The sequence below is a fragment of the Oncorhynchus kisutch genome, linkage group LG16 (genome assembly GCF_002021735.2).
Source record: "Oncorhynchus kisutch isolate 150728-3 linkage group LG16, Okis_V2, whole genome shotgun sequence".
Lineage (NCBI taxonomy): Eukaryota > Metazoa > Chordata > Actinopteri > Salmoniformes > Salmonidae > Oncorhynchus > Oncorhynchus kisutch.
Genome location: NC_034189.2, coordinates 12113418 through 12127948, shown reverse-complemented (window position 1 = coordinate 12127948; position 14531 = coordinate 12113418). Strand labels below are relative to the sequence as shown.

Here is a 14531-nt window from a genome sequence, read left to right as displayed (position 1 = left end):
TCGATGTCTCTTTGGCGAATTCCACTTGTGTAGCTGTCAGCTATCACCCACCCACAACTTTCATGTATTTGTTCTCCTCACTCTTAAACACAATGTACCTTTTCTGGTTCAAGCCAAAACCTCACGAATCACTTCACACTGTCCTCTCCCTGGCTAGTACACAGAACAACTTATGAACCAGTCCCCTCCACCCAGGGCTCAGTTCTGAAGGCTTTTTCCTCATGTATGTCATGTTGGATAGACCTAGAGTATCACCCCCCCTTCCCCACATCTCTTTCTCACTCTCCGATCCACTCCATCCTTCCATCAGCTCCATTTTGAACATTTGCCCTGCTTACCTGCCGCTCTCTGAACTTTGACCTCAAGGCGAGAAAGGTATTGTATCGCAGCCTATCTGAACTAAAGTCTCTTTTTGGCAGCTGATTGGTTAATTGGTACTGTATTTCTGTGTGATTGGTTGATTGGTTTAGGGACTGTACTTCTGTTCTGCATGACATTACTCCAGCTATGAGGTAATGATATACAATTAGGTTATTTTATTCTGGACTGACATATGTGACCTTTACAATGTGTTGAATAGTCATTAGATTCCACTAGCACTGCAAGTCAAACTCAAAAAGCTTTATTGTCCTTCAAGACAGAATTTTTTGTTGTTGTTGCATTTGACAAAATGTACTTTCTGTGATGTCATAGATGAGGGACGGATGCTGATCAGAAAGTGAGAATCTGTCCTGACACTGTCCTTGATTCTCGGCATTGCAGGATACTCAGGCAACAATGGAGAGAAGGGAGACCCCGGTCTTCCTGGCCCAGGCATTACAGGGTTGCCAGGAGACAGAGGAAGTCCCGGTTTCCCCGGCAGCCCCGGGGGAGTTGGACCTCAGGGTAACCCCGGTGGCCCTGGCCGCGATGGAATACCTGGCCTGCCTGGTAAGATAACGTCATTTCTGATCTATGGCAGTGTTTACCCAGGACCCCAAATCTGATATTTTGTTCAATTATTGGATCAGATCTTTTGCCAATAATTAGGCAAAAGATCAGAATCAGAGTTTACACAGACAGCCCAATTCGGATCTTTTGACCAATTAATGGCAAAAAATCGGATCTGATTGGTCAAAAGACCAATTAGTGGCATAAGATCAGAATTGGGCTGCCTGGGTAAACACAGCCTATATTGTCTGTTTCAGTCTCTGTCTGATTATCAATCTCTATCTGTGTTATGTATGTACGGATGGCCCAGTAAGATATTATTTTCAGTTTGACATCTCTGACTGACTATTTTACACGTCATGCTTGCTATTCTCCGACTACATCTTAAATGGAATCCATTTCCCTTTATAGTGCACTACTTTTGATAAGAGCCCTTGTCAAAGGTAGTGGGAATAGGCTGTCATTAGGGACGCATGCTCTGACTTCCAGTAAAGACCCAAAGTAACCTGTGTTGATGGGAGGAGGCCAGTCAGAAGATGTGTAATCTGTGTTGATGGGAGGAGGCCAGTCAGATTATATGTAATCTGTGTTGATGGGAGGAGGCCAGTCAGATTATGTGTAATCTGTGTTGATGGGAGGAGGCCAGTCAGATGATGTGTAATCTGTGTTGATGAGAGGAGGCCAGTCAGAAGATGTGTAATCTGTGTTGATGAGAGGAGGCCAGTCAGATGATGTGTAACCTGTGTTGATGGGAGGAGGCCAGTCACAAGATATGTAATCTGTGTTGATGAGAGGAGGCCAGTCAGATGATGTGTAACCTGTGTTGATGGGAGGAGGCCAGTCAGATGATGTGTAACCTGGTAATCTGTGTTGATGGGAGGAGGCCAGTCAGATGATGGGTAACCTGGTAACCTGTGTTGATGGGAGGAGGCCAGTCAGATGATGTGTAACCTGGTAATCTGTGTTGATGGGAGGAGGCCAGTCAGAAGATGTGTAACCTGTGTTGATGGGAGGAGGCCAGTCAGATGATGTGTAACCTGTGTTGATGGGAGGAGGCTAGTCAGAAGATGTCTAACCTGTGTTGATGGGAGGAGGCCAGTCAGAAGATGTGTAACCTGTGTTGATGGAAGGAGGCCAGTCAGAAGATGTGTAACCTGTGTTGATGGGAGGAGGCCAGTCAGATGATGTGTAACCTGTGTTGATGGAAGGAGGCCAGTCAGAAGATGTGTAACCTGTGTTGATGGGAGGAGGCCAGTCAGATGATGTGTAACCTGTGTTGATGGAAGGAGGCCAGTCAGATGATGTGTAACCTGTGTTGATGGAAGGAGGCCAGTCAGATGATGTGTAACCTGTGTTGATGGGAGGAGGCCAGTCAGATGATGTGTAACCTGTGTTGATGGGAGGAGGCCAGTCAGATGATGTGTAACCTGTGTTGATGGGAGGAGGCCAGTCAGAAGATGTGTAACCTGTGTTGATGGGAGGAGGCCAGTCAGATGATGTGTAACCTGTGTTGATGGAAGGAGGCCAGTCAGATGATGTGTAACCTGGTAATCTGTGTTGATGGGAGGAGGCCAGTCAGATGATGTGTAACCTGTGTTGATGGAAGGAGGCCAGTCAGAAGATGTGTAACCTGTGTTGATGGGAGGAGGCCAGTCAGATGATGTGTAACCTGTGTTGATGGAAGGAGGCCAGTCAGATGATGTGTAACCTGTGTTGATGGAAGGAGGCCAGTCAGATGATGTGTAACCTGTGTTGATGGGAGGAGGCCAGTCAGATGATGTGTAACCTGTGTTGATGGGAGGAGGCCAGTCAGATGATGTGTAACCTGTGTTGATGGGAGGAGGCCAGTCAGATGATGTGTAACCTGTGTTGATGGGAGGAGGCCAGTCAGAAGATGTGTAACCTGTGTTGATGGGAGGAGGCCAGTCAGAAGATGTGTTGATGGGAGGAGGCCAGTCAGATGATGTGTAACCTGTGTTGATGGGAGGAGGCCAGTCAGATGATGTGTAACCTGTGTTGATGGGAGGAGGCCAGTCAGATGATGTGTAACCTGTGTTGATGGGAGGAGGCCAGTCAGATGATGTGTAACCTGTGTTGATGGGAGGAGGCCAGTCAGAAGATGTGTAACCTGTGTTGATGGGAGGAGGCCAGTCAGAAGATGTGTAACCTGTGTTGATGGGAGGAGGCCAGTCAGAAGATGTGTAACCTGTGTTGATGGGAGGAGGCCAGTCAGAAGATGTGTAGCCTGTGTTGATGGGAGGAGGCCAGTCAGAAGATGTGTAACCTGTGTTGATGGGAGGAGGCCAGTCAGAAGATGTGTAGCCTGTGTTGATGGGAGGAGGCCAGTCAGAAGATGTGTAGCCTGTCTCCTCTCTCTCTAGTTTGTTTTTATTTTCTGTTTGATGTGTTTGTCTGTCTACATATTATGCTTCTTGCTCCATCTTTGACTTCCAGAAAAGTCCCCAACCTACCTCTCTGTCTTTCAACAGGTGGTAAAGGAGACATGGGTGTAATGGGAACTCCTGGATCTCTGGGAACCCCTGGCAACCCCGGAGGGCCCGGCTTCCCTGGACCTAAAGGCAGCTACACACACACACACACATGCACACACACACAAGCACACACCTAAAGGGACTGCTACTATATAGACCATGGAGTCGTAGGACAGCAGTCGCAATGGATCCACATATGACCAAGATCACACAGATGCAGGTCTTACAATCAAACAAACTAGTCCTAAACATCTGCTGCATTAGCTATAAGGAACCCCCACACACACATAAACACACATGTGTTAGTAATGTATGTGTCTCGGGTAATAGACCCTCTGACCCTGAGTGTCTCCTTCCTCCAGGTGACGATGGTTTCCCAGGGCGACCAGGTGGAACCGGCAGTCCAGGTCTGAAAGGAGACAGGGGAGACCCCGGTCTCGTAGGACTCCCCGGGCCCAGCAACTCTCCCCCTTCAATCAAGGGAGCCAAAGGAGATGCAGGAGAACCAGGTACGTCTGTTTGTTGGTCAGTCTTTCTATCTATCTATCTATCTATCTGCCATGATCATAATGACTATAAAATGCAGGATTTGAGTAAATAAAATGGTGCCCAAAATGGTGCTCCGCTGGCCACTCCCATCACAAATCTAAGCACCTGCAAGCGTTATGAATGTCAAAGTTCTCCCCAGTGTAGAAGGAAGTCTTACACTCAGCAAGGATGGATGCCCAGCTCTTGTTTGATATGTTTACTGCTATTACTGAAACATGTCTAACCATCCTGTCTCTGTGCTGTGTAGGTTTGCGAGGTCAGCCGGGTCAGAAGGGTATTTCCGGTCTCCCTGGAGACGCTGGTATACCAGGACAGGATGGAAGACCTGGGTTACCTGGACCTCAAGGTATTGTGAAGTCATCCAATAGTACATTCATCCTATAGTACAGTCATCCTATAATACAGTCATCCTATAATAGTCATCCTATAATAGTCATCCTATAGTACAGTCATCCTGTAGTACAGTCATCCTGTAGTACAGTCATCCTATTGTAAAGTCATCCTATAATACAGTCATCCTATAATAGTCATCCTATAATAGTCATCCTATAGTACAGTCATCCTATAGTACAGCCATCCTGTAGTAAAGTCATCCTGTAGTATAGTCATCCTATAGTATAGTCATCCTATAGTAAAGTCATCCTGTAGTAAAGTCATCCTATAGTAAAGTCATCCTATAGTAAAGTCATCCGATAGTAAAGTCATCCTATAATAGTCATCCTATTGTAATCATCCTCTAATAGTCATCCTATTGTAGTCATCCTATTGTAGTCATCCTATTGTAGTCATCCTATAGTAGTCATCCTATAATAGTCATCCTATAATAGTCATCATATAGTACAGTCATCATATAGTACAGTCATCCTATTGTAGTCATCCTATTGTAGTCATCCTATTGTAGTCATCCTATAATAGTCATCCTATAATAGTCATCCTATAATAGTCATCCTATAGTACAGTCATCCTATAGTACAGTCATCATATAGTACAGTCATCCTATAGTACAGTCATCCTATAGTACAGTCATCATATAGTACAGTACAGTCATCATATAGTACAGTCATCATATAGTACAGTCATCATATAATACAGTCATCCTTCCTATCTTACTTGATAATGTTTCCTGTTGACTTCAATGTGCCGTTCAGATATAATTATTTCATTATTAGTGTCTTGCATCTTCAGAAATGCCTAACCAACATGGGCTTATAAAATACATATGTCTAAAGTTGTCATTGAGCACCAGAATGTTCTCCATAACGTCCTCTACTGAACAGTCACTCCTAACATTCTCTTTCCGTTGTGCTCAGGTCCCAAAAGAGACCTCTAATGTCATGTATTGATTATTTACCATTCTTTACGTAATATCTTCAGGTCCCAAAGGAGACATGGGTATCCCTGGAGGATCAGGCTCACCAGGAAGCCAAGGACTTAAAGGCAACATGGGAGAGATGGGCTTCCCAGGTGGGTGTCATCCAGCTGATAACCTCATATCCCCACTATCATCATCACCATCACGTTCTATACCCTCATACCATCACCATCATGTTCTATAACCTCATACCATCACCATCATGTTCTATAACCTCATACCATCACCATCATGTTCTATAACCTCATACCATCACCATCATGTTCTATAACCTCATACCATCACCATCATGTTCTATAACCTCATATCATCACCATCGTGTTCTATAACCTCATATCATCACCATCACATTCTATAACCTCATATCATCACCATCATCACCATGTTCTATAACCTCATAGCATCACTGTCATGTTATATAACCTCATTTCATCACCATCATCACCATGTTCTATAACCTCATATCATCACCATCATGTTTTATAACCTCATTTCATCACCATCATGTTCTATAACCTCATATCATCACCATCATTTTCTATAACCTCATATCATCACCATCATGTTCTATAACCTCATTTCATCACCATCATGTTCTATAACCTCATATCATCACCATCACCATCATGTTCTATAACCTCATATAATCACCATCACCATCATGTTGTATAACCTCATATCATCACTGTCATGTTATATAACCTCATATCATCATCATCACCATCATGTTCTATAACCTCATATCATCACCATCATGTTCTATAACCTCATATCATCACCATCATGTTCTATAACCTCATACCATCACCGTCATGTTCTATAACCTCATATCATCATCATCACAATCATGTTCTATAACCTCATATCATCACCATCACCATCATGTTCTATGACCTCATATCATCACCATCATGTTGTATAACCTCATATCATCACTGTCATGTTATATAACCTCATATCATCATCATCATCATCACCATCATGTTGTATAACCTCATATCATCACTGTCATGTTCTATAACCTCATATCATCACCATCATGTTCTATAACCTCATATCATCACCATCACCATCATGTTGTATAACCTCATATCATCACCATCATGTTGTATAACCTCATATCATCACCATCATGTTCTATAACCTCTTATCATCACCATCACCATCATGTTGTATAACCTCATATCATCACTGTCATGTTATATAACCTCATATCATCATCATCAACATCATGTTCTATAACCTCATCATCATCACCATCATGTTCTATAACCTCATATCATCACCATCGTTTTCTATAAACTCATATCATCACCATCATGTTCTATAACCTCATATCATCACCATCACCATCATGTTGTATAACCTCATATCATCACTGTCATGTTATATAACCTCATATCATCATCATCATCACCATCATGTTCTATAACCTCATATCATCACCATCATGTTCTATAACCTCATATCATCACCATCATGTTCTATAACCTCATATCATCACCATCACATCATGTTCTATAACCTCATATCATCACCATCATGTTGTATAACCTCATATCATCACTGTCATGTTATATAACCTCATATCATCACCATCACCATCATGTTCTATAACCTCTCATCATCACCATCATGTTCTATAACCTCATATCATCACCATCATTTTCTATAACCTCACATCATCACCATGTTATATAACCTCATATCATCACCATGTTCTATAACCTCATATCATCACCATCACCATCATGTTCTATAACTCTATATCATCACCATCATGTTCTATAACCTCATATCATCACCATCATCACCATGTTCTATAACCTCATATCATCACCATCACCATCATGTTCTATAACCTCATATCATCACCATCATGTTCTATAACCTCATACCATCACCATCATGTTCTATGACCTCATATCATCACTGTCATGTTATATGACCTCATACCATCACCATCATGTTCTATGACCTCATATCATCACCATCACCATCATGTTCTATAACCTCATATCATCACCATCACCATCATGTTCTATAACCTCATATCATCATCACCATCATGTTCTATAACCTCATATCATCACCATCATGTTCTATAACCTCATACCATCACCATCATGTTCTATGACCTCATATCATCACTGTCATGTTATATGACCTCATACCATCACCATCATGTTCTATGACCTCATATCATCACCATCACCATCATGTTCTATAACCTCATATCATCACCATCACCATCATGTTCTATAACCTCATATCATCACCATCATTTTCTATAACCTCATATCATCACCATAACCATCATGTTCTATAACCTCATATCATCACCATCACCATCATGTTCTATAACCTCATATCATCACCATCATGTTCTATAACCTCATATCATCACCATCATGTTCTATAACCTCATATCATCACCATCATGTTCTATAACCTCATATCATCACCATCATGTTCTATAACCTCATATCATCGCCATCACCATCATGTTGTATAACCTCATATCATCACTGTCATGTTATATAACCTCATATCATCATCATCACCATCATGTTCTATAACCTCATCATCATCATCACCATCATGTTCTATAACCTCATATCATCACCATCATGTTCTATAACCTCATATCATCACCATCACCATCATGTTGTATAACCTCATATCATCACTGTCATGTTATATAACCTCATATCATCATCATCATCACCATCATGTTCTATAACCTCATATCATCACCATCATGTTCTATAACCTCATATCATCACCATCATGTTCTATAACCTCTCATCATCACCATCATGTTCTATAACCTCATATCATCACCATCATTTTCTATAACCTCACATCATCACCATGTTCTATAACCTCATATCATCACCATGTTCTATAACCTCATATCATCACCATCATGTTATATAACTCTATATCATCACCATGTTCTATAACCTCATATCATCACCATCATGTTCTATAACTCTATATCATCACCATCATGTTCTATAACCTCATATCATCACCATCATGTTATATAACCTCATACCATCACCATCACCATCATGTTCTATAACCTCATATCATCACCATCATGTTCTATAACCTCATATCATCACCATCATGTTCTATAACCTCATATCATCACCATCATGTTCTATAACCTCTCATCATCACCATCATGTTCTATAACCTCATATCATCACCATCATTTTCTATAACCTCACATCATCACCATGTTCTATAACCTCATATCATCACCATCATGTTGTATAACCTCATATCATCACCATCATGTTGTATAACCTCATATCATCACCATCATGTTCTATAACCTCATATCATCACCATCATGTTATATAACCTCATATCATCACCATCACCATCATGTTGTATAACCTCATATCATCACCATCACCATCATGTTGTATAACCTCATATCATCACCATCATGTTCTATAACCTCATATCATCACCATCATGTTATATAACCTCATATCATCACCATCACCATCATGTTCTATAACCTCATACCATCACCATCATGTTCTATGACCTCATATCATCACTGTCATGTTATATGACCTCATACCATCACCATCATGTTCTATGACCTCATATCATCACCATCACCATCATGTTCTATAACCTCATATCATCACCATCACCATCATGTTCTATAACCTCATATCATCATCACCATCATGTTCTATAACCTCATATCATCACCATCATGTTCTATAACCTCATACCATCACCATCATGTTCTATGACCTCATATCATCACTGTCATGTTATATGACCTCATACCATCACCATCATGTTCTATGACCTCATATCATCACCATCACCATCATGTTCTATAACCTCATATCATCACCATCACCATCATGTTCTATAACCTCATATCATCACCATCATTTTCTATAACCTCATATCATCACCATCACCATCATGTTCTATAACCTCATATCATCACCATCACCATCATGTTCTATAACCTCATATCATCACCATCATTTTCTATAACCTCATATCATCACCATCACCATCATGTTCTATAACCTCATATCATCACCATCATGTTCTATAACCTCATACCATCACCATCATGTTCTATGACCTCATATCATCACCATCACCATCATGTTCTATAACCTCATATCATCACCATCACCATCATGTTCTATAACCTCATATCATCATCACCATCATGTTCTATAACCTCATATCATCACCATCATGTTCTATGACCTCATATCATCACTGTCATGTTATATGACCTCATACCATCACCATCATGTTCTATGACCTCATATCATCACCATCACCATCATGTTCTATAACCTCATATCATCACCATCATTTTCTATAACCTCATATCATCACCATCACCATCATGTTCTATAACCTCATATCATCACCATCACCATCATGTTCTATAACCTCATATCATCACCATCATTTTCTATAACCTCATATCATCACCATCACCATCATGTTCTATAACCTCATATCATCACCATCATGTTCTATAACCTCATATCATCACCATCATGTTCTATAACCTCATCATCACCATCATGTTCTATAACCTCATATCATCACCATCACCATCATGTTGTATAACCTCATATCATCACTGTCATGTTATATAACCTCATATCATCATCATCACCATCATGTTCTATAACCTCATCATCATCATCACCATCATGTTCTATAACCTCATATCATCACCATCATTTTCTATAACCTCATATCATCACCATCATGTTCTATAACCTCATATCATCATCATCACCATCATGTTCTATAACCTCATATCATCACCATCACCATCATGTTGTATAACCTCATATCATCACTGTCATGTTCTATAACCTCATATCATCACCATCATTTTCTATAACCTCATATCATCACCATCATGTTCTATAACCTCATATCATCACCATCACCATCATGTTCTATAACCTCATATCATCACCATCATGTTCTATAACCTCATATAATCACCATCATGTTCTATAACCTCATATCATCACCATCATGTTCTATAACCTCACATCATCACCATGTTCTATAACCTCATATCATCACCATGTTCTTTAACCTCATATCATCACCATCATGTTCTATAACTCTATATCATCACCATCATGTTCTATAACCTCATATCATCACCATCATGTTATATAACCTCATATCATCACCATCACCATCATGTTCTATAACCTCATATCATCACCATCATGTTCTATAACCTCATATCATCACCATCATGTTCTATAACCTCATATCATCACCATCATGTTCTATAACCTCATATCATCACCATCATGTTCTATAACCTCATATCATCACCATCATGTTCTATAACCTCTCATCATCACCATCATGTTCTATAACCTCATATCATCACCATCATTTTCTATAACCTCACATCATCACCATGTTCTATAACCTCATATCATCACCATAATTTTCTATAACCTCATCATCATCACCATCATGTTCTATAACCTCATATCATCACCATCATGTTCTATAACCTCATATCATCACCATCATGTTCTATAACCTCATATCATCACCATCATGTTCTATAACCTCATATCATCACCATCATGTTCTATAACCTCATATCATCACCATCACCATCATGTTCTATAACCTCACATCATCACCATCACCATCATGTTCTATAACCTCATATCATCACCATCATTTTCTATAACCTCACATCATCACTGTCATGTTCTATAACCTCATATCATCACCATCACCATCATGTTCTATAACCTCACATCATCACCATCACCATCATGTTCTATAACCTCATATCATCACCATCATGTTCTATAACCTCATATCATCACCATCATGTTATATAACCTCACATCATCACCATCACCATCATGTTCTATAACCTCATATCATCACTGTCATGTTATATAACCTCATATCATCATCATCAACATCATGTTCTATAACCTCATATCATCACTGTCATGTTCTATAACCTCATATCATCACCATCACCATCATGTTCTATAACCTCATATCATCACCATCACCATCATGTTCTATAACCTCATATCATCACCATCACCATCATGTTCTATAACCTCATATCATCACCATCACCATCATGTTCTATAACCTCATATCATCACCATCACCATCATGTTCTATAACCTCATATCATCACTGTCATGTTTTATGACCTCATATCATCATCATCACCATCATGTTATATGACCTCATATCATCACCATCATGTTCTATAACCTCATATCATCATCATCACCATCATGTTATATAACCTCATATCATCACTGTCATGTTATATAACCTCATATCATCACCATGTTCTTTAACCTCATATCATCACCATCATGTTCTATAACTCTATATCATCACCATCATGTTCTATAACCTCATATCATCACCATCATGTTATATAACCTCATATCATCACCATCACCATCATGTTCTATAACCTCATATCATCACCATCATGTTCTATAACCTCATATCATCACCATCATGTTCTATAACCTCATATCATCACCATCATGTTCTATAACCTCATATCATCACCATCATGTTCTATAACCTCTCATCATCACCATCATGTTCTATAACCTCATATCATCACCATCATTTTCTATAACCTCACATCATCACCATGTTCTATAACCTCATATCATCACCATAATTTTCTATAACCTCATATCATCACCATCATGTTCTATAACCTCATATCATCACCATCATGTTCTATAACCTCATATCATCACCATCATGTTCTATAACCTCATATCATCACCATCATGTTCTATAACCTCATATCATCACCATCATGTTCTATAACCTCATATCATCACCATCACCATCATGTTCTATAACCTCACATCATCACCATCACCATCATGTTCTATAACCTCATATCATCACCATCATTTTCTATAACCTCACATCATCACTGTCATGTTCTATAACCTCATATCATCACCATCACCATCATGTTCTATAACCTCACATCATCACCATCACCATCATGTTCTATAACCTCATATCATCACCATCATGTTCTATAACCTCATATCATCACCATCATGTTATATAACCTCACATCATCACCATCACCATCATGTTCTATAACCTCATATCATCACTGTCATGTTATATAACCTCATATCATCATCATCAACATCATGTTCTATAACCTCATATCATCACTGTCATGTTCTATAACCTCATATCATCACCATCACCATCATGTTCTATAACCTCATATCATCACCATCACCATCATGTTCTATAACCTCATATCATCACCATCACCATCATGTTCTATAACCTCATATCATCACCATCACCATCATGTTCTATAACCTCATATCATCACCATCACCATCATGTTCTATAACCTCATATCATCACTGTCATGTTTTATGACCTCATATCATCATCATCACCATCATGTTATATGACCTCATATCATCACCATCATGTTCTATAACCTCATATCATCATCATCACCATCATGTTATATAACCTCATATCATCACTGTCATGTTATATAACCTCACATCATCACCATCATGTTCTATAACCTCATATCATCACCATCATGTTCTATAATTTCCCATATCCACTCTGCACCACCATGATATGTTTATTCTCTTGTCACTTTTATATTTTATTCACTAAAATGCAATAAATAATTATAAAATGTGTTTAAAGACCCCATAACCCCTTAGACTCGGCCATTCTCAACCATAACCCCTTAGACTCGGCCATTCTCAACCATAACCCCTTAGACTCGGCCATTCTCAACCATAACCCCTTAGACTCGGCCATTCTCAACCATAACCCCTTAGACTCGGCCATTCTCAACCATAACCCCTTAGACTCGTCCATTCTCAACCATAACCCCTTAGACTCGGCCATTCTCAACCATAACCCCTTAGACTCGGCCATTCTCAACCATCTAACACACTCCTGTTGATATAAACCCATTATGAATCAGTAGTTCTGTAGTTTAGTGATGAAAATAGTGCTGTCAGTGAACTGATTGATTAGTGCTGTCAGTGAACTGATTGATTAGTGTTTTCAGTGAACTGATTGATTAGTGTTTTCAGTGAACTGATTGATTAGTGTTTTCAGTGAACTGATTGATTAGTGTTTTCAGTGAACTGATTGATTAGTGTTTTCAGTGAACTGATTGATTAGTGTTGTCAGTGAACTGATTGATTAGTGTTTTCAGTGAACTGATTGATTAGTGTTTTCAGTGAACTGATTGATTAGTGTTTTCAGTGAACTGATTGATTAGTGTTGTCAGTGAACTGATTGATTAGTGTTGTCAGTGAACTGATTGATTAGTGTTGTCAGTGAACTGATTGATTAGTGTTGTCAGTGAACTGATTGATTAGTGTTGTCAGTGAACTGATTGATTAGTGTTTTCAGTGAACTGATTGATTAGTGTTGTCAGTGAACTGATTGATAGATGAATCATAGTTGGAGTGTTGTGAATGAACTCTATTTGGCCAACTGCGCTAATCTTATTGTCCATTTATGATGATGTCACAGGACCCACAGGAGCGAAAGGAACTCCAGGTCAGCTAGGTCGGTCGGGCGTGCCCGGTAGTTCAGGAGCACCAGGGTTCCCCGGAGCTAAAGGAGACCCAGGTTCCCCCGGATTTGGTGCCACAGGAGCTACAGGTCCCAAGGTACGGAAATGATTTTAGAACCATCTAGAACTGCATAGAACCACGGGTTCCTTTATGCTTGAATCTTTATCTCTCCAGGTTTAGATGAGTTATTTGAGTATTTTGTAGTGAACTGTCGACTCAATATGAATGAGATTTGTAATATATAGAAAAGTGAAATATTGATGATGTTGTTATCTTTATTATCAGTAGTTGTAGAGCTGTTAGTTGTAGAGCTGTTAGTTGTAGAGCTGTTAGTTGTAGAGCTGTTAGTTGTAGAGCTGTTAGTTGTAGAGCTGTTAGTTGTAGAGCTGTTAGTTGTAGAGCTGTTAGTTGTAGAGCTGTTAGTTGTAGAGCTGTTAGTTGTAGAGCTGTTAGTTGTAGAGCTGTTAGTTGTAGAGCTGTTAGTTGTAGAGCTGTTAGTTGTAGAGCTGTTAGTTGTAGAGCTGTTAGTTG

The 14531-nt window shown here is 39.5% G+C and overlaps 1 protein-coding gene across 1 annotated transcript in view; it reads left to right on the top strand.

Moving 5' to 3' along the window:
- LOC109906186 (collagen alpha-5(IV) chain) overlaps nucleotides 1–14531 on the top strand; it is an 88949-nt gene that overhangs the window by 55487 nt on the left and 18931 nt on the right. The window contains exons 29-34 of the mRNA XM_031791791.1: nucleotides 763–930; nucleotides 3420–3509; nucleotides 3785–3931; nucleotides 4219–4317; nucleotides 5346–5435; nucleotides 13957–14096. Of these exons, the coding sequence (XP_031647651.1) occupies nucleotides 763–930; nucleotides 3420–3509; nucleotides 3785–3931; nucleotides 4219–4317; nucleotides 5346–5435; nucleotides 13957–14096 (734 nt within the window). The remainder of the gene's footprint in view (nucleotides 1–762; nucleotides 931–3419; nucleotides 3510–3784; nucleotides 3932–4218; nucleotides 4318–5345; nucleotides 5436–13956; nucleotides 14097–14531) is intronic.